The 23,020-nt window shown below is 33.4% G+C and overlaps 1 protein-coding gene across 4 annotated transcripts; it reads left to right on the forward strand.

Moving 5' to 3' along the window:
- Positions 1 to 310: 310 nt before the first annotated feature.
- LOC143223639 (uncharacterized) lies at positions 311 to 21,402 on the forward strand. Of its 4 annotated transcripts, none has more exons than XM_076451875.1 (2): positions 311 to 597; positions 19,656 to 21,402. In XM_076451875.1, exon 2 carries the CDS (start codon positions 19,692 to 19,694, stop codon positions 20,511 to 20,513), a length of 822 nt encoding a protein of 273 aa, XP_076307990.1. In that variant the 5' UTR covers positions 311 to 597; positions 19,656 to 19,691; the 3' UTR covers positions 20,514 to 21,402. The 4 variants fall into 4 exon arrangements, with proteins under 4 accessions (XP_076307990.1, XP_076307962.1, XP_076307980.1 ...); XM_076451847.1 differs by lacking the exon at positions 311 to 597 and adding an exon at positions 9,071 to 9,481; XM_076451865.1 differs by lacking the exon at positions 311 to 597 and adding an exon at positions 10,754 to 10,864.
- Positions 21,403 to 23,020: the final 1,618 nt, after the last annotated feature.

Here is a 23,020-nt window from a genome sequence, read left to right on the forward strand (position 1 = left end):
AATTGCTAACATTTTAATTAAATGACAATATTAAAGACTTCTTAAAAAAGGGAAAATAATGTATAACCGTGTGCGTTTTCTCTTCTTTTTGTTTTCGCATAGAAAGTCATACACTTTGCAGATACATAATTATGATTCCTCACTTCGTGAACATTTGTGTAGAAAAACAAGTAGATATCAAAGTAAAAATCTTCACACTGGTGTTTCACACAGCAACTCAAGATTAAAACATTCAGGAACGAAACAGAATTTCCGTTATAGTGTTTTGTTTTCAAGTGTAATTTACCCTTAACAACTAGACTGCATTTGATCACAAGAGGTAGCTGTGGCGGTATTGGTGTGGGAGGAGGCTAGCTGTGGCTGAAACTACCCCAGGGTGTGCTTTGCCTCCTGTGTATTCTCTCCACATAACGAACAAAGGTTACTGTTAGAGCTGATTCATTTCCTAAATAATACAGTACGTGTGATCACAAGACGTAGAGTTTACCTCCTCAATCGTTAAGTGGTTGGTGCCACCCCTGTTGGATACTAATATGAAAAGAGTTTATTGGCTAAGTTAGAGCTTGGGCTGTCCACAAATACAGGGTCATGTAAAAGGTAAATGTTTAATTTTTATATAAAATAAACGTTTTGTGTATCTTGAAAACAAATAATTTGTTTCTGGTGTTTAAAGGCTCAGGTGGCAGGTTGGATATTTATTTTTGCCAAGATTAATAAGGTATACTTTCACTTTAAATTATTTGACCTCTGTGATTAAAATACCCAAGTGTATGACAAGTCTGCTTGATAGTCAACAGTGAAGTAGCTTGATTAAGTCAGATTTAAAATTGATATTTTTACGATGACAAATAAGGCATGACGCAAGATAAGATAATGAATGATTCATTTTGTATCTCAAAAGATAAGATCAAGACATTTATAGGTTTTGTCAGCTAAAGGCAAGAACATATCTATTTTGTTTCCTGAAGAGACATACCTATTTTATGTCACAAAAATTGACAAGAAAAGTGTAAGAACATGTATATAAATGAGAAAGGTTGAACTGATATATTGTAAAACACTGAGTAACTAACTTCCTTTACAAACAGAAGTTTTAAACGAAACCTATTTCACTAAACACATTCAACACTTGTAAATATTTGAACAATTATTTCTTATTACAGTTTTGCCAGAAAACTGATTATCTTAGTTAAATGAAGTTTAAGTAAACCTGTGATTTTCTCAGGTACATAAAGGTGGAAAATAGATCATTTTTATACGTATTCTGTGATTTATTTCCCTCGTGCATAGCCCACGTACTGATAGTAAATGGTAATTGTTACAATTTAAACGTGAAGAGCAGCTCTGAAGGTGGAGAAAAACCAACGGCGTCATTGGCATACAGGGTTCCCCGACCTATTTGGGAGGTGCTCGATCTCCCTCCCGAGTAGGGAGGTGGCTCAAAATGGCAGTTTCTGTGAATTGCGAAATAGTTACAGTGAGGCTGAATTAACAAATTTACGTAAATTGCGCCGTAACGCAAGGATTCCAGGTAAATTGGGGGACGTATGAGAAGCTAGCCTTCTTTGCCCTTCTCCCCAGCCTTTTGTGAAAGGACTCTCTTAGATAAAACGCTTCTCATTAAAGATAATTTCCAACCGATTAGCTTTCGGTACGAAAGATATTGGTTTGTTTACTTGCTATTGTGTGTGTCACTAGATATGTTTACATAATTTATTTTGCATTATTATATTGAATCTCGTTCGTGGGGGAATAATTTCACAGGTTCTACGTATAGAAAATAAAACTTTCCAAGCAAAAAAACAAAACAAGGGTACTAACAACTGTGTATTTTTCTTATAGCAAAACCATCTCGGGCTATCTGCTGTGCTCACCGAGGGGATTCGAACCCCTGATTTTAGCGTTGTAAATCAGTAGACTTACCGCTGTACTAGTGGGGGGGGGACTAGTAACTGAATGAACTTTTTTTATTTAATCAAAGTAATCACTGAATTTATTCCAATTCGGTACTAGCTCGTGACATTATTTCATTATCTGTGATGTATTTCTTGACATTTGTTACTTGTTTGTTTTGGAATTTCGCATAAAGCTACTCGAGGGCTATCTGTGCTAGCCGTCCCTAATTTAGCAGTGTAAGACTAGAGGGAAGGCAGTTAGTCATCACCACCCACCACAAACTCTTGGGCTACTCTTTTACCAACGAATAGTAAGATTGACCGTCACATTATAACGTCCCCACGGCTGGGAGGGCGATCATGTTTGGCGCAACCGGGATGCGAACCCCCGACCCTCAGATTACGAGTCGCACGCCTTAACACGCTTGGCCATGCCGGGCCCTGACATTTGTTACTAGTCTTGCATAAATTGTACTGTTTAAAAGGATACAAAACTTCCAATGTATGAATAACACAGTGTGTATTTATTTTCAAAACTTAGGCACATATGTTAACCCTACAATTAATCGTGAACCTCTGATTTTTTAAAATAAGTTTTTTAAAATTATTTATGAATCAAACTACCCAATACGTTTGTTTGTTTGGTTGATTGAATTTCACGCAAAGCTACACGAGGGCTATCTGCGCTAGCCGTCCCTCATTTAGCAGTGTAAGACTAGAGGGAAGGCAGTTTGTCATCACCATCCATCGCCAACTCTTGATCTACTCTTACCAACAAAGTGGGATTGATCGTAACATTATAATGCTCCCAAGGGCTGAAAGGGCGAGTATATTTGGTGCGACGGGGATTCGAACTCCCAACCCTCAGATTACGAGTCTAGCGCCAAAATCAAAGGTTACATTACCCTTGGTGGACACAGCAAATAATCCGATGGGGCTTTTCTATGAGGAAAACACATACACAGTCAAGAGACCCTTTTATTTCTGTTTTGCTCATAGAAGCTTATAAATTTACACAGTACAGGTCTGGAGCAACACCGTAGTCCACAAAATAAAAACTCTGGTCGTGAAAATTAACTTTTCAACAGAAAAGCATTGCAGTGAAATTGAACGTATCTCCTTTAACACTAAAAAGGAAATAAACTAGACTTTGAAGATAATAAAGGTTCACAACTCAAAATCTCACAGTTTTGAAACATGTTTTAAGGTAATTTTAAAGAATAACATTGGACATAATAGTCCATTCAAACATATTTATGTCCAATCATGGAGTGCAATTAACTTCAATACAATAAAGGTGTGATGATAACTGAAAAGTATGAGAGAAATATCCTTCTTAATAGTAAAACATTCATTCCTACTCTTCTGTATAGAGAATTTAAAAAAGATAGGAAAGTCTAAAAGCCATTTCGTCATGAATTAATTAAAAAAATTCAGGATTTCAGCTCCCACGATGATTAGGGCCTGTAAATATTGAAATCATTACTATAGGAGATGCGGGCATATCACTGTTTTTCACATTCTTTAGTTATATAGAAATATTTTTTTTAAAAATCCGTTGTTTAGTTTCCACGCTGTAACGGCAGAAACATGATCAGCAAAAGTTTTAAAACAGTTTTTTCTACATATTTCGATACTTTATTGTATGTGGCAGATAACGTCTATACTGCCCAAAAAGATATTACAATAAAATATATCATCTAGGTTGAAAACATTAATACTGTAATATCCTTTGCTGGTCAGGATGACTAAACGTAACTAACAGTTGATCAATGCAGCGAAAAAACAAAGGTCACGAGGTAATGCTGCAAACTGGACAAAGAAAGTAAGTTTATCTGTTCAATTCAGGCACGCTTTCTTTGGCTAGTTCTAATAGGAAACCATCAAATGAAGACACACTTCTAGAATACCATGCTTAGTTCTACCAAAATTACTTTTGAAGAAAAGAAAACTGTGAAGCTCAAGACAGCTTAATAGATGCGACTGTCATTTTGTCTGTGCAAGAAAACATTTCTACATTTTTATTTGTTTGTAACAATAGATATATCATGCATTTATGTACATTTGTTAAGGCCCTTGTTTTATACTTATAGAAATTTTGTCAACTTATCTACAACAGAACATTTCCCTTATTTCTTTATCAAATCTGCTTTTATTTACGGGTTTGTCCATTTGCTACTTGTAAGGAAATCGGTTTTATCTGAAAATATTACAGAAATTGTCTTTTCATGTACATATTTTTTCAATCACTTTACTTAAGGATAGTATCTCATCACACTCTTGTTTTACACTGGTTTCATAATGTCGTCATTCTTATCGTCAAATAAGTATGTGTGGTATTTCAGGTTAACTGATTTCCTCAAGAGTTTTGGGTAGGTTCACTTTATAATGGATGGAAAGGTAGGATAAACTATGAAATAACGCTGAATTTAGCCAAAGCTAACAGAATCTAAGCAAATAAATAAACTGAGTATTCAGTCTTTGTTCGGGTGTGTGTACAAACCTCAGGTAATTATTGAACAGGTAAAGAGCAGATACCAAGCATCCAAATCAACATGAACTTCATGGCAATTTGTTTTTCATCACAAAAATCAGAAGTTCTGTCGAACCCCAGCCCCTACGTACACGCGTGATTCAGTCGCTACGGTAACTTATTTGTGTAGACATTAGATACAACTTTGATCATATTCACTGATCCATATCTGATGAACTTGTCGGTACGCACTTGCTTGTCTTTTATTACCACTGCCTGTGAGTTTTATTCGACATATTAGTTTTCCTTGCTGATAAGCTGATGGAGACAATAAGTAAAATCAGTCTGCTCAACATAAACTTACCAGCAATAGCAAAAAAACCAACTGTAGTTAGGGGTATACAAATGCAGCCAAATTTTAATTGACTTCATAGATAATTCACATATAACACAAGTGATTGAAATAGTAAATTACATTGTGAATGATAGACGATATATTTAGTTGAGTGTTTATTTAATAATTTATTCAGACGTATTGAAACCCTATACGATTGTTTTACTTGCACTTACTGAAACCGAGGTTAAATTGGTAAAATCAGAAAGACATAGGTTTTAAACTCCCATAAATTGCATGCATTTTATTGGCTGTATTTACTTTAAAAAATAATACTATTTACTTAGACTTAATAAAAGTAGCAAGAAAAGCGTATACATTTGGCTGTTTTCACGTATTAAAATGATTAAACTCAGCTTGCTAAAAACTGGTTACTTAGCGATTACTGAAACCATAAATTATTAGTTGATTAGACTGACTGAAAACTGGTTTGCTTACAGCTTTATACACCGATTTGTTTAACTGATTAGACTGAAATTGTTCATACTCAGCTGGATATAGTAATGACAACCATACGTAAGAAACTAAAATTTATATTAAAATCACGTACAAATACGCGATTAAAGATTTAATGAAACCTAGTTAGCCTTACTGAAAGCACATAAAACCAACTAGTTATAGAGTTAATAAAACTGAAGCAACTTATCAAACAACACTATTGGAGCCACATACAACTAGCTGACAACAGACTTAAACGTGATCAACTTACCTAGCTAGTCTCCCTGAAACCATATCCGGTTAACTAGCGATAGGCTTAATTAAACATAATTAAGTTACGTAGTTATTCTTATTAAAACCATATACAACTGGCTGGGAATCGAGGTATTGAAACTTATTTAGTTAGACTTACTGAAACCGTATGCATTTAGTTAGTTTAACCAACTGAAAATGTGCCATTTTAAACTGGTTAAATTAGTTATCACTATTATCTGTATAGGAAAAACTGTTTCTTATCTCATTAGACTTACTAAAGATCTATAAACTTTAGGTATGTAATATATAAAAACAACGTGAGGATAGATAAAACTTTTTCTTTCTTTTTTTTACATTTAATTTGACATGGCGGTAGTTGGTGTGTCTCAGTTTAGTTCGGTATTTGTGACTGCAATAGACGGGGTGGGAACATTTCCAAACAGCTACCTCATCTGTGAATTGCGACAGATACTCGTGATTCCAATCATATAAATGCATGTTGTTCTCATACATTGATCTATCAGTTTTCAAGATACGCGTACGAAAACACAGAAGGACAGATACACGCACAGACCCAATTGCAATACTCTCGTCTCCTTTCCGGGTGGTTAGGGCACTCGACTTGTAGTCTGATGGTCGCGGGTTCAAATCCCCTTCATATCAAAATATACTCGCCCTTCCAGCCCTTAAGGGGGAGGTTATAAAGTGATGGTCAATTTCGCTTTACCAACAAAGAACATCTCAGCATTTGACGGTGATTGGTGTTAACTAGTTGCTTTCCTCTTTGTCTATTTCTTCCAAATTACAGACACCTAGCTCAGATAGACATCAAGTAGCTTTGCATAAAATTCAATAAATAAACAAGCACAGAATGATTTCGCTAAAAGTTATGAATTTAACCATAACTAATTAATAATAGGTGGTCTTATTAACTAGCATATCTCATTTAGTTTTACTAAGACTAATGCAAGTAGTTAGTAGCTTCCATAGAAAATAATTGTTGTTGCTCAGTGATGGCACATTCACATATACCAGTTTCGCCTATAATACCAATGATATTCTAAGTCTTTCTTCATCAGATCTTAACTAAAAGTGTAAAAGCTTTAACGTAAGCTTTCATTTACTTAACGTTCATCTACTCGTCTGTTGCGTCTTCGATCTCAATTCCCAATATAACAGATCTATACGTTTATCAAAACTTAACTATAATAAAGCAAAATGGTTGAATTATACAACTTACTCAGATAAATTACTGCTTCAACTGGTTAGTTAGTGAGCTAATACAGCTAAACAATCATAGAGCGCCTTGTCAAATCCGCGGAATTGACAGTCCCTAAACACATGTAGAACATTAGCTATGACACGTAGCGGCCACATTCACACATTATATATATGATAAAAATAGATATGAATTGACGAGGTTTGCACGTCAAAACACATATGACACACTAAGGAACAAAAAACTCAACGAAACAAAATAGCTGTAAGAAGAAAGACGAGAATCGTTTTGTTCGTATATAAATTAACAAACGGACCCTAAACTTTTTTAGCCACATCTCAAACCACACTAACATATCTCACACTTAAAAGTGATATAAACTAGCACACGCAAAATAACTAAGGCATTTTAGAAAATAGTCGAAAAATACCTTCAGGACACACGACGAACCAGACATGAACAATCACTTAAGGAACGTGCTGTACATAGCCGACATCTATATGCACCAAGTTTTCCAGTTAAGTTTAAAAACAGTTAAAACACATGCACAAAATAGGTAGAGACCACTAAATAAGTTACACGCATTATTAAACGCTTATATCTTCGCATCCATAAAACGACAAAAAACAAATCTACAGAAGACGACTGCATACACAACATCCTACTCACAAAAGGAATTCCGAGATCGTTTGATCATCTGAAGCACTCTTTAATCTGTTCCTAAGCTCAGGACACGTCCCAGCTTTTTGGAAATAAGCAAATATTCTCAAGTTCCTTAGCGAGGGAAAGCCAACAAATAAACGTGAAAGCAATGCCACAGTCAGCCTGACCAGCTATACAGACAATATTTTATAAATAATAATAAGCAACAGATCCTCTCCACGTTTCTGCAAGAAAAAAATCAAAATTATTAGAAGTACAAAATACGTTCAGAAAATTTCTGGTAAACAGCTTATGTCCAGTTAGACTAACTGAAACCTTGTTTGTTTGTTTTGAATTTCGTGCAAAGCTACACAAGGGCTATCTGCGCTAGTAGCCTCTAATTTAGCAGTGTAAGACCAGAGGAAAGGCAGCTAGTCACTACCATCCACCACCAACTCTTGGGCTATACTTTTACCAACGAATTGTGGGATTGATCGTCACATTATAATGCCTCCACGGCTGAAAAGGCGAGCATGTTTGGTGGGACTGGGGATTCGAATCCGCAATATACACCGTGCCAGTCATGGAGAGGAAAAAGAATCCATTGTACCTGACCTTCTTAGGTCTTAAATAGATCTAAAATTCAATCATGAGTCATGACAGTGTTGTTGGGAGCACGAGCTAGAAACCGTCACACAAAAGACACGTGACTAATTAGTTCTAATTATCCATACATCAAGTTGATTTTACATATAATAAAGTGGATAAAATAATGACGCTAACCTAACTGAGTTTTTGCAAATTATCAAAATTACCCGAACAAAGCTACTTATTAAGTGATGTTGTATCGTTTGATTTTAAGTGTGTTATCGCAGTAAGTAAATTAATAGATAAGTAGACTTGAAATAGTATATAAAAAAAATGTTTAAGGTAAAACCATCAAGAAGTTTACTACAGAGATATATTTTTAATATATATACACTATGTCGATACAATGTTTCGGGCAATGCCCTTCTTCAGGTGTCACTAATCGAACAGTAAACAGTACATATAATAACAGTAAGTGATATATTTCCCTAATGTATATTATATAATATACTTATATAACAAGTATATATGCTTGTATATCACATATTAGAGAACTAAATAATAATAGTATATAGTTTGTTATAAACAAAACGAGCCAAAACAAAAATTAAAAAAAAATGCTGCATCAATTGGAAGAATCTCTTGAGTACAGGCTATAGTGTAGGACTCGCATTTCCACAGTCACCTCCAAAATATTGTATATCCCACATTATAGCCTGTATCCTGGGGATCCTTTCAACTGGTGTAGTATTTCTATTTTTGTTTCGACTTGTTTATAGCAAACTAACATTAGTCAGAGGTTTGCATTTGTTGTTTTTAAAACGGACCCTCATTTTGATTTGTTTTATTTTGCTTAACTCTTCAGTATTTATACACACATATTTACATACATAATTGTCTTGTTACCAGCGCAGCTTTTGCTTTTACTTTACATTATTTACAGAAATAGATTTTGGCAGATAAAAATAACAATCACCTAAAAGTTGAATATCAAAATTAGTACGGGTTCTTTTGCTGTAACTCAGTTAGTAGTCATAAAGAAACTACGTTAAATATTTATACGTCAAGGTTAAAAACTGTTGAACTTTGAACCATTGACGTTAGACTAGATGCGCGAGACCTTTCAAACAGGAGTTCCACTGTTCGCATATTGTCGTTACGATCCTCAAGTTACTAACACACATACTTAGTGTTACCTAAAATCACAGGGCTGCCTTTTCAATGTAATCTACGTCGTAAGTACGTGCGGAATTGTGTCTTCTGATTGGAGATAAATGTTTGACTAAACAACGCCGTGTATGTAGAACAAGTTACACCAGTACAGAAAGTCAACAGTAGTAGGAGTATATACCATGCATCAACATTTAATAAATAGTTTTGCTTAATTAGAATTTTTTTACGATTATCCAAGTTTGGAGGCATATTGTTCAAAGATATATTTTCTGAGACATTTTGGTTTTGCACGAATGATATCAATCACATATTAGGGAAATAGTTCTTGATCGAACCTAACTGCCACCAAATCAAATATGACAGAGATATGGAAAGATGAATCTGATCTTCGGCCAGCTTCAGAGGTAAGTTTATAAAGTTATATTTTTCGAAAATCATAAAATAATATTTTACTTTTATGCTCTTTTGCGTATTCGTAATTGCAATACTTTGTTGTTAAAATACTTTCGAAACACAAACATACATTTGTAGTAATGTACTCTAAATGAATATTCATCAAATGGTGTCAAACTCAATGTCAATTAATGATATAAAAATATCATAACCGATTTTGAGTTCACTCGGACGCATTATTTTATTTTGTATATTACATATAGTCGAGGGCAATATTTTTAAAGGGAATAGCAGTTAGTGGAATAAAAATGAGCCCAAAAGATTCGACTTTTAGCAGCGTTTATCGGTTTTAAATTATTTAAAATAAACGGTTTATAAAAGCCGATACACTGCCCCATTTTGAGTTAAAACTTATAACAATTAAATGACAGAGTTCAAATAATTACGCTAATAAATTTTATAAATTAAACTTTAAACAACTATGACAAGTGGGCTCATATTAGAAAATGACTGTACACAACATTTCAAATGTATACCAAAGTGCAAGTTTTGTGTGACGTACAGATTTTAGGCTTTTGAGCATCGCAAGAACGTACACACAAATAAGATCGAACATTTACTTAACCTCACTACTCAACAAAATATTAAGCGAGACATTTCCTTTTTTCTTTTCTTAATATTAATCGTACTTTTTTTCTTAACCTGACAATTTTCTAAAGTATGAAAACATCGTGTTTTTTGTGCTACGACACTTTTTTGAGGTTTACGCTATTAAATAACATATCTGCATCAAGTTTATTCAAGTACTCACGCAATCTGTTTAATTTGACATTTGTGTTTTAGTTTAAGATTAAACAAATACTCACTCAATCCATTGTTTTTACTCGGTGAGAAGTGTAATGTAAAACCTTTCAAACCCAACGGTTTAATATTCTGTTAGAAGTGGTGCATTATTGATATTGTACCATCACTGGCAGTGTACGATAACAGGTTTGACAGCTGAATTAAGGCACTCGACTCGTAATCTCAGGGTCGCGGGTTCGAATCCCTGTCGCACCAAACGTGCTCACCCTTTCAGCCATGGGAACGTTATAATGTGACGGTCAATCCCACTATTCGTTGGTAAAAGAATAGTCCAAGAGTGGCGGTGGGTGGTGATGACTAGTTGCCTTCCCTCTCGTCTTACATTGCTAAATTAGGGACGGCTAGCGCAGGTAGCCCTCGTGTAGCTTTGCGCGAAATTCAAAAACAGACAAACAATATTACAGTCTTTCGACGTAATAGTATCTGGATACCTGTACTTGTACCCAAACGTTGCGTGAATCGTAAGTACCGAAACAGTCGTGAGTCGCGTGTGACTGTAGATATTCCGACGAGGTGAACCAGCGATAAAGGTAGGTACATTGATATGGTAAATGATACGTGAGTACCGAAACTGTACGCGAACTACATGTAACTGTAGGTATACTGCTACAGTGATAACCACATTCCTACTTTATGACATCTTGATATTCCAGGAATGTATTACAGAAAAAGATAAATTAGCAATTTTTAATTAGCAGAGCGTGGTATAATCTAATGAAGAAACCAGACAGACTTGAATGTTCATATACAGTACGTAAAGCATGAGAGTGTACGGAAGCAGGTTGTTACCACTTGTATTTTAATAAATTAATAAAAGAAAGTTTTAGATAATTCTTATCATATTTAGCAACATTATTTTTTTATACTTTACTATAACTTAATGAATAACAGTAAGTGTTTGAATGTGTGATGTATATTCTAAGTATACAGACCACTGTTTTAGTGTAAATATATTTATGTCATGTTAGTTTAGCTTCTTCAAGATGTTCGTTAGGGTGCGTCATTGGTATTTGTGCTAGAAATTTCCAAGGTAACAGTTATTATGCCTCCGTCATGAAATGCCACTTTCAATGATCACCCTAAGGTGTGCTTCAGTTTGTGGCATATTTTCACATCCGGTATATCACGTGCTTTGCAGTTTCCATCAGTTCAGTTGACTATCAAACTATCTGCTAGAAATAAAAACAAAGCATGTTAGTATTATAGAACTTAGAACGTTTTAAATATAACTTTCATCAGAATTTCTGACACGCGTTTCGCAATATATTTTTAAATCATGCATACCTAAACATGTTACCAAACCAACAACGTATAAAATGACAAAACCTACGCTGATGAGGAGTAGGCCTACATTTCGATTTCTTTTATGTTTTGGTTTGATATGAGGTTATGTTTGTTTTGTGATTATTAACCAAAAAAGTGATTTTCAATGTTCAATATTATATTATAAATAGATGTTAGGATATGAACCGGTTCTCCATGTTATTATCATATACGTGTAGTGATAATATCCGTTAAATAGTCTAGTAATTAACCAGCAAAGAAAAGCCTGTAATTTAACAAACGAAAATTTTCTGAGCTCTTAAAAACAGAGAAAGTAACCGATACGTTTATATGAGACAGTATTCATTATTGTGTACTGGTGGAACCTTTAATATCAGGGTAATGAGGATATCGGTTTAAAAGAACAATTAAATGTTAAGTGATCCTACACGGTAATATTAAATTTCTACACAGTAAACATACTAGTCAAAAATGCAGTCACAAGGCTAAGGAATAGGAAGTCTTTTTGAAGATGTTGAAATTACCGTAACAAGTACTATTTCTTTATTTCAATATTTGATTGTTTATGACACTTTTGCTTCACGATCTCCGTATTTTAATATAGTTACTCATTTCAAGAGGGTAAATATCAGGTTTAAACGTACAAGAAAGCAAACATAACATAGGATCATATAATAAGAATAGTGTCAAGTTAGGTGTTAATAAGCTATAAGTAGGGTGTGTCTTTTCTTATAGCAAAGTCACATTTGGTTGTTTGCTGAGTCCACCGAGGGGAATCGAACCTTTGATTTTAGCGTTGTAAATCCATAGACCTACCGCTGTACCAGCGGGGAACATGAGTAGGGTAAAAATACGTAGTGTATTTGACAATGGCTTGCTACAACTACGCAGCTGATAATTTTGTGACATTGTTCTTACGGGCTGTTTAGACAAAATAAGTTTGAATTGTTAACCATTTCTTCATTGGAAATAACAAGGGAATGACACTGAGTTGAGGTGAAAAAGCACGATTTGATTCAGGCTTTGCTCAGGAGACGACACTTTAGGGCAATAGTTTTATTACTTCTGAGATTTACATAGTTTTGTTGGTTATTTCTTTTATTTAAAAAAAAATCTTCAATTTAAGATTACTGTAATCAGTTGAGAAATGGTAGAAAAGTATTATCATATTTTTTAAAACAAATTTAAAGTATTTTCCATTATTTGTTATTATATTCTTGTTTTACTTAATACTTCTTACAAGAGCCAATGATGAAAATATTTTGCAGACAAAACAGTGTATCGATTAAACAACGTTTAAATATAATAATGGATGTAGCACGATTCCTTAATCTAAATTCAGTAATAAAACTTCATCATATGATTAGCCCAACAAAACTGGATATTCAATATACTTCTTAGAAAGAACAATAATAACTGATTCTTTTTATTCCAGTATACACTTTCTATAACCTTCATAAATCTTACGTAATCAAGTTTTTAATCCTTATGTCCACTAAAAACATCAATGAATTATATTCCTTATATTTTCTGTCCTGTTGAAGTTTGTTTGTCAAATTTTCTATTTGTTGCTTTCGTATTTTTCGTTGACTTCGAACATAGTTATATACAGATCAGCATCTCTAATATTCCATCTACTTTGGTTATTGTTACTTATTCTCCATTTTCTTATATTGTAGTATGAATTAATTTCTCCTTTTTTGTTATCAATATCTTGAGAATTATTAACTCTGTTTATAATAACTTCCTTTACTTGTTGTATGAACCACACTTCCTTTTGTTTCTGTTTTTCATCAGTTATTCTCTCTTCCAAAATGTATGTGAATACACACACACACGTATTTTGTATTACTTTGACAAAGTATAATACAACGAACCGTAGTAAGTCTTACTCAGGTGCAGGACAAGAATGATAGACAAATCCTCACGTGACAACAACACTTCATATCATATCTTTGATATTCTTGGAATGTAAGACAGATACGAAGATAATTTAGGATTTTTTTTAATTAAAAAGCTGCTGTCAATGCAACAAAGAGCCACTTAGCTGGTTATTGTCCTCGGTATAAGTATTATAGACACACACACACGCATGTAAATGGTATTTCGACGTGGGATACATATAAATACATCTTGTTGAAACAGTCAGTTTTAGTCGACAACGCCTGTCTAAAGCCATCTGACGTGCTTAAACAACCCTTTATCTTTACTGACAAATTTTTCATCCAAGGCTAACAAGGTTGGAGTGAATTATTTGTTCTTTATATTATTTTTGTTTAACTTTAGATGTTAGAATACATAGACATATATATGTGAAATGATTACGCATTTTTTGAAAATTTAATTAGGTAACTGTATTCTGATATTTGTTGCGTTTAACACAGTAGATAATCAATATGCGAAGACAAGGTAAATCGTCTTGACCATTTTCTCGAAAGGCTATAACTTTCTAAGAAAGGACGATATCAATATTACATAAAATGTCTGGATAATGTGTTTAAAATAATCTGTTAAAAGTATCAAATCGTAAAAGGAACGAAGAAAATTATGCATCAATTAATTATTTTTAAGTGCAGGTTGGCCCTATGAAAGAACTCTAGATTTTTTGATTTGATGAGCTGGGACGGAATCTGTATGAAACCTCAAGATATTAAGCTGTGGATGCGTTATGATAGTGATAGTCGAACCCTTAACGGAGGTGATGGGTGGTAGGGTGCTGCTGACTAGCTACCTTCCCTGTAATTACTACTTTAAAACTACGGACGGCAGCAAGTAGCTACCATAAGTACGTCATAGAAATATTTTCTGTTTAACTTTTTCCCAAAACAGTTAATTTAGTTAAACAGTTATAAATATAGATTTCAATGAATTTTTAATTATATTTTTGTTACTTTTGCAGCAATGTGTAAGCAGAAGGTAACATTTCATAATCTTTTTATAATTACGCTTGTAGACCCCATTGCCATCATGAAAAATGGCAAACTGTTACAGTTTTGCAAACGCGTAGGGAAACTTTGTGGTATTTCTGATGTCAAGAAAAACATACAAATGAGCAGAACATCATTGGACTTCAGGAAAAGTATCTTACAATGGAAACAGAAGCGTATCCAATGAGGTGACAGCAGATCCTCCATTGGAGACTTCTGCCCTCACACCCTATCTGAGCTACAATATTTTACGTTTTATAAGTTATTTACATTATAACACCAAATATCTTGAAATTGTTAATTTTCTTTGCCTTTAAATTTAACTCTTAGGCCTCTAACCCTTGGCACCCCAGTGATTCAGTGGTATTTCTGCGGACTTATAGAAACTGGATTTCGATACTCGTGGTGAGCAGAGCCCAAATAGCTATTTGTGTAGCTTTGTGCATAATAACAAAACAGACCTTTAACTCCTTCTCAGTAAATAAAAAATCCTTAATACGCCACTGAATCGATTGTTTCGATCTCCCGCTGGGACAGCGGTAAGTTCCTTTACTTACAATGCTAAAACCTGGGGTTCGATTCCACATGGTAAACACAGCATGTAGCCTAATGAGTCTGCTCTGAAAACAATCAATCTATTTAAAGGAGTTTTCTTCTTCAGTCAGTCAAATATGTTTTGATGGCACTTTTACTACAAAGACGATGAAACATCACTGCAAAAGATTAATTCGAATAATAAATAAATAATTATTGGAAGGTGTTATGTTGAGCTATCACTTTCTTTGAATAGTTTAATATAGGTATACCTATATTAATAAATATGTCCAACATCTAAGCATGCCATCTACATTCTTAAACTCAATTACACAACCGCCTTCAAACATGTGGTCAGCTATCGGTCAGTAACCCCTTCTTTCTTTGTGAACCTGATGATGACCGAAAAAGGTCGAAACGTTGTTCGCTCTTCCACTAGTGCTTTCTCTATCCATACCAGCCGTTTTTAAATATATAAAATGGAGGATGATATCTCAAGTGCTTTAAAGGGGACTTTTTTTTTTCAAAAGTACTTCAAAGTACTATGATAACAGAAAAAAATATCGATATATCTATTTTTAATACAGGTTGAGTTGAGCACAATAAATAGTATTTTCCTTTACTTCTACATTCATAGGTTGAGCAAATAAATAGGAATTTTGTAAAATTTTAGTGGAATCCGATTGATTTTGATGTAGATTTTAGCTCCAAAAAAGTGCTAGAGAAATATTCTGGGAGTGCTTAGAAAGTCATCTTTGAAAGGTGCTTGAAATTGATCTGAACAGTTTAGTATGAATTACATAATAACGCAGCTATATTAATGATTTTTATTTGCTTGCTAAGATTTTTATTAGTACAAGGCGACTAAAGCCACCTGGATCGTATGAGATAGATAAAACATATGCCAGGTTTCATATTAAAAATCTTGAATGATCTATTTTTAATTTTGCTCTTGAAAGAAATAACTGACTGCGTCTAGTGATGCAGTTATAGAAGGGTAATTAAATCGAAGAATATTTGAAGAGCCCGCCAATAAAGTACCAGTTTCACATTTTTCTGTTTGCTGTCAACATACAGCAAATAATGTACTAGATAATTTAGACCATCTTAAATGGGATTTGCTTATTAGTTTTCGAATTATCGCGTATAGCCATAAAAGGCCTATATAACATAGAAGTCCCTAGTTTTGAACTAAGCGACTAGAAAGAAGGCAACTAGTCAGACCCCACCGTTAGCCCTTGTCTGACCAATTAGCGCACTAACGATCTTACACAGCACAAAGCGCGTTTCTGTTACAACTCAGGATGCGAACCATGGATCCACGGATTTACAGTCCGACCCCAGTAGTCACTAGGCCACACTCAGCCCCTTTAGGAGTACTGGCTGAAGTACTCATTAAACACACAGGAAAGATGTAGGGACAAATGGGGAACGACATAAGAAGACCAAATACAAACGGCAACCACCACGTGAGCCTTAATTGTACATTGCAAGACTGTTTGAAATTGGTAAAAAAAATGTAGATTCTATAAGTGACCTGAATATAAATGACAGATTTGGTGACAATCAAACATCTTCATACTGATTTACACAATACTCAAATTGTGTATTATTAGAATACTTCTCCTTTTGCATTTGTATAATTATCAAATCATTTACTTGTATAGATGTGAGAAGATGAATAGTCTACTGAAATATTAAAGTGTACAATTTTGTTCTTATTAACTAAAGAAACAAGTAAACAAACTTAATTCTCATAATTATTATTTTTTCAATAGTTTAAAAACATAACTAAATAACATCGGTTAAAGTTGATTAGATGTTTACTGGACTAAAAGGTAATAGCAACAACAACAATAAAAAGTAATATAATAACATTTCTTTAAAAACGCGTCCTTTTTACCACGAATATTTATCTTAGTTACTGTCAGTTCTACGTTACTTATTTCACCTTTGTCAAATTATAACTTAGCGTTCTTCCGTGATGACGAAAAATCCACTTGAAGTAAAAATGTATCTTAGGACGTCTAGTGTGGGTATTAACACTTTTACTGATAAAGCAGAGAACAACGTTTCGACCTTCTTAAGTCATCTTCAGGTTAACACACCTTGTGTCCTTTACTCTTTTAAAGAGGTTTTGATTGATTGTTTGTAGCACAAACCTACACAATGAACTATCTATGCTCTGCCCACTATAGGTATTGAAAAATGGTTTCTAGCTGTGTGAGTCCGCAGACATGCTGCTATGCCACTGGGGGGGGGGGGGAGTTGAAAGATGCAACTAAAATGTTGAATGTAAAACGGAATAAAACTTCATGAATAATTTTGTAATAACTGATAAATATGAGTCTCCAAGTTTGTTTAACACTATTTTCCATATTTTTATATTTATATTCAATTTACTTTTTTTTTTTCTTCCTTTGATTTTCTTACTAGAGATTAATAGTTACGAAAATTCGAACATTCTAAATTACAGAGAGGCGTCGATTACAGAAATAGCATACTACACTATTAATACTATAAGATATAATGTATATTAAAGCTTTTATGATCAGTCTATTAATGAAACAATGATAAGGGTGATTGCAAATCATTTTAAAACCGTTTAAACGTTTAATACTGAGTGTTTTACAGTTTTGTAAGAAAGAGCCATTTTACTCATTTGTTTCACAAATACAGCAGAAATGTGTGACTATATCAAACTGTATAACAAAATAATATATGGTTTTCACATTACATTCTGATAAAGGAGTCTTAAATTTCAGTCTGCTGATTTATTTAATATGGCGTAAAATAAATACAGTTTCAAGTATTATCTTACGTACTACGATTTCAAATAACCGGAAATTTAAATTTAGAAGTTAATTGAATATCGATATTTATCGAATTCATGATATTTGCGAACAAGATTGATACACAGAATTTGTTTTCTTAACACAAATGTTTTAATATACAAAAAATAATACAGTTTATAATAACGGTTATTATAAATAGTTATTAGAAATAATGATTTATAGACAAATATTTTATAAATTTACAAATAATAATCAGTCTTCTATCCGGTATGGAACTAAATATTTTATTGACGGTTTTATTGACGAGTGGACTAATTCTGAGTTGATATTGTTACACTTCGCTTAATGGTGAACCTTACGCCATTTGCAAGCTGACTTTTCTCCGGCGAAGATGTTAGTTTGTTTTTGGAATTTCGCACAAAGCTACTCGAGGGCTATCTGTGCTAGCCGTCCCTAATTTAGCAGTGTAAGACTAGAGGGAAGGCAGCTAGTCATCACCACCCACCGCCAACTCTTGGGCTACTCTTTTACCAACGAATAGTGAGATTGACCGTTACATTATAACGCCCCCACGGCTGAAAGGGCGAGCATGTTTGGCGCGATGGGGATGCGAACCCGCGACCCTCAGATTACGAGTCGCACGCCTTAACACGCTTGGCTATGCCGGGCCATCCGGCGAAGATATCTAATGTCTTCATAGAAATTCTAACGTCCAAAGTTAATTCACTGAAGTTAAACGGCTTGTAATGTTTGTAATATAAACGTTTCTGTTCAAATATCTGTAGTTTTTTTGATTAATAAGTGTTTATCACAGTTATAGCTTCTGAGGTTTATCGTATACTAACTGTAGCAAACCAACAATATATATTGTCTCTTGGTGCATCGATTTATGAGGTTTAAAGCAAAGATCTTGAAATTTAAGTCAGCAGCAATGTAAAACATATTGTTGATTCTTACATTTGAGAATTGTCTACAAATTTAGAGAATAGGCAGGAATTTCGTATTTCATATTTAACACTATAAGTTATGTCCATTGCTAAAAATATACACTGCTAAAACAAACATCGATATTAAAATAAATATATAATTGTAAATCTGCTACACAAGCTTTATGAGGTCAGTTATAAACATTGTGTATGGTACTACGGTCAACTAAAACTGTTTTTGTTGTTCCCCAAAACCTAGAACTCCAAATATGAATTATTATTGTAATCTAATTTCTATGTTGTATTTAGCTGTTTATAGTTTGTATTCTAGATTTAATGGGTTTACCAACTGCAATAGTTAGTTACTTATGGTTGTTTTCCAGTTTTTTACAATCATCTCCCCTCAAACAGTAAGTGGTTTGTTTTTCTTTACACCCAAACATCGCTTAGGTTTGGTTATAAAACTGTTTCCTTTTGAAATATCAGTGAATGGTGCTTATGTTAATTAGTTTCAACTTCTACTCTGCCAGCTGAGATTTAGTCGTTTTTCTTTGTTTGTTTATTTGTATTTAAGCGCAAAGCTACACAATAGGCTATCTGTGCTATGCCCACCACGGGTATCGAAACCTGATATTTAGCGGTGTAAGTCAGTAGACATAATACTGTGCTGCTAGGGGGAATTGTCTTCAGCTTCTACAGCAAACTGTTTGTCTTTTCTGTTCATTTTAATAGCAGGCTAGTTATTTTCATTTGAAAATAAGTAATTAAAGTAAATTCAATAGAAATACATAATGTGACTTACACGATATTATGATTATTGTTTAAATGAAATATAACCGGGTGTTGCTATTTCAGTTTGAGGCGGACATTCTTCGGCTTACAACGAAACTAATGAAAAGGGAACGTGAATTAAGACAGATCAAATTTCAGATGACGTCTCAAGTTGCTAAAGCCCACAGCATGGTTGCATTATGGAAAACTCGTGCAAAAAGACAAGAAGATAAAATGCGTTTGTTGATACAACAAAGAGATGAAGAAATGAGAGAAATTAGTTTACAGTTGTTTCAAGTTCAAAGAGAACTTAAGCATGAGCAACGCAGGATTGAAAAGCTATTTGAAGAAAAAGACAAAATAATAAAAAAACAGAAATTAGAACTGATGCGATTCAAGCGCCATCTGGACAGAATTCCTAACGATGTGTTAAAAGAGCCCAAAAAATGTTACCAAAAGGCTTTATCTGAAACGTTGTTAACAACTAGCTTAAAATCTCGAACGACGCGAGATTCAAGAGCTCCTATCTGTTTAAAGAGCTTAGGGGATTGTAAAAATGAGTCTTTGTTTAGTGCTAAAAAACCTAATCAAAATACAAACCAAAATTTAACTACAAAGAATAACTTTTTAAGTCAGCGCACAATTCAAGATGTTACAAATGTGCTTCAAACGGAATGCCCCAAAACACAAGTAGACGACAACAAATGCCAGAAACAGTCTAACCAGATGGTAACCGAAAATTATGTTGAAAACGGAAACTACGTTCATAAAGTAGAACTTGATCCATGTTTGAAAGAAAATAAAAGCTTAGTCAAGATGGCTTCTGGTTTCGAAAGAAATAACTTAAAACTAAAATCATTCAATGAATTGGCAATTATAAAAAAACACACTACCCTTTCACCAGACATTAAAATATTGTCTCTTCATTCTATTGAACTTTAATGAACATTCAAGTTGTAATGTTCAATGAAATGTATTTCATACGAAAATAGATTTGTGTACGTAAAGCTGTAGTATTATATTATATTCTTTTTATAATAACAAAAAATTGCATGTAAAACAAAGTTATATTAATATGAAACTCTACCTATACCCTCTACAAATCACACTCGTACCAAAATTATGTGTTAAAGATAGTTGTTCAATATTTCTGTATGGTCGTCACTTTTCTAAAATATTTTATGTTCACATTGTAAAATTTAACGATCATTTTTATTAGTGAAAAAGGACAATATATGTGCTGTGTGAAAAAATTGTTTCATAATTATTTTTCTGTTGCGATTGATTTCGTTGTAGTAACTTTGTTAGTTTTTAAATGTTTATTTTATTTTCTGATCTTAAATCTTTTACTTTATGGATTTTTCCAACACTTTAGCGCAATAGTGGTATTGAACTTATATTTAAAATAAGATATATCCAATGAATTATGTATTCAAAGGTTACACATAATTTCATCTACGTAAAAAAAAACAAACTATTCTTGGTACAGTGTGTGTAGAACTGGATATGTATGTGACGAAAAGAAGAAAGGAGTATTTGATAACATTTTGCAGTCTCATTTAAGAAGGATATGATAAATGGATACCGCACATTTTCGTTACTGTCTGTAAACACATTTCATATTTTAGTTACGTATATATTATATTCGTAATGTCGTTGTATATTAATATACTATCAACATTTATATATATATATATATATATATTTATCTCAGATATTCATAACAAAACAATTTTAGTAAGAAATGAGATTCTCTGACACATAAAGTGTACTGGCTGGACACTTCTATTTGTATATGTTACTGAAAAAATAAACGATTTGAAAAAGTGAATTATTTGAATAAAAATTTGTATATTAAAGGTTTACCAGCCTTAGATATAAATAATAATTCTTTTTGAGGCGGACATTCAGTCATTCAATTGTATAGTAAGCACAGAGCATTTACATTCGATATTCTCTGACTGTGGTAAATGAGCAGTTAAAACCTAACTTTTACACGAACGTTTGATAAAAACTAACTCATCGTTTATTTTTGCTGTCTCTTTGTACCTTGTGATATTTTGCATACCATTTTGATACCACTTACATTATAGACCAGATTAAAAACTAAAACGTGTTGAAACTTAATTAATACCCAACGTTATTATTGTTTCAGGATTTATATTTCACAAGCCACTTAAAAGTTTTAGTTGCGCACAAGGCTAGAAATTGGACTATATGCGCTCTGTTCATTGCGGGGAAACAAGCTCCAAATCTTAGCGTTGTAAGTCTATAATCTTATTGCTGACCTATTTAGATACAACTCGGAAGATGAACTTTCTAAGTTGAAAAAGTCCACGATATTCCACGTTCTGAATAACAGGCTCTGAAAACTATTAATAAATTATCCAGAAAGAAATTCCTAAATAATTTCTAAAACAACTCGTAGTGAAAATTTCGTTTACTTAAGATGTAGTAAGTTTAAAGGTGGTGCAAACAAATAGTTAAAACTAGACCTTAACAAATAGTGTCACATTTTTTGTTTTTGTATACGGAGTTCAGGTTTGCATGAGCCTGAAATAGTGTGAAAAAATATAATACATTGAAACTTCTTTGGTTTGATAATTTCGAGATATGCTAGAGAAAACCTGATCGTTTTCAAAAGGTAGGAGAATTTTTTGGTTGTTGACAAAGTTTCCGAAAGTGGACAATCCTGCAAATAAATATTAGAAACACGCATACTCCAGTTATCCTGAAGGGATTTAAACAAGCAAACTAGAAAATAAATACATAAGCAACGTTAGACGAGAAAACTGATGCAAATGCCTGAAACCATATATCTGAGGGAAATTAAACATTTATTAAACTTACAATATAACTTAATAAATAACAGTGCGGCAAATCAAGCTGGGTATTTTCTTCAAGTTTAAATATTTCTCTCGTTTTATGTTTCAGAATGAGTAAAGTGAACTATTTTTCCGTGTCACATTGTATGGTTTATGCAGTACTCGGGTTTGATACTTTTTTAAATCTAGGGCCAGAGATATCAATGGAATGTATACAAAACTACGTGAACGAAACGCTTATAGACTGTTTTCCTTACATTTTCCTGGAAAACAAATCTAGACGTCTCCATGTCTTTTGCGATATGTTAATAATAGAGTAAAGAAAACTTAAAGTTCTTATATATCGTGAATTTATTGTGGTTATATTAAACTTTTTTGTTGTTTTGATGTTCATAAGTTACATTGTCCGCCAGTGGGATACCGGCAAGTGTACGGACTTGTTTTAATTTTAGATCTATATGGACGTGGGAGAACCAGGTGCAGATTTGACCTCTTCTTCCTCTTGGACTGATTGAATGTTAAACGGTAACATAAACGAGGATGTTGAATACGCAAACGTTTATAATACGACGTTCAATACCCTCTATCAGGGCCATGACCATTTATGTACAACGTTCATAATTC

The sequence above is a fragment of the Tachypleus tridentatus genome, chromosome 1 (genome assembly GCF_004210375.1).
Source record: "Tachypleus tridentatus isolate NWPU-2018 chromosome 1, ASM421037v1, whole genome shotgun sequence".
In the NCBI taxonomy this organism is placed as follows: Eukaryota; Metazoa; Arthropoda; class Merostomata; order Xiphosura; family Limulidae; genus Tachypleus; species Tachypleus tridentatus.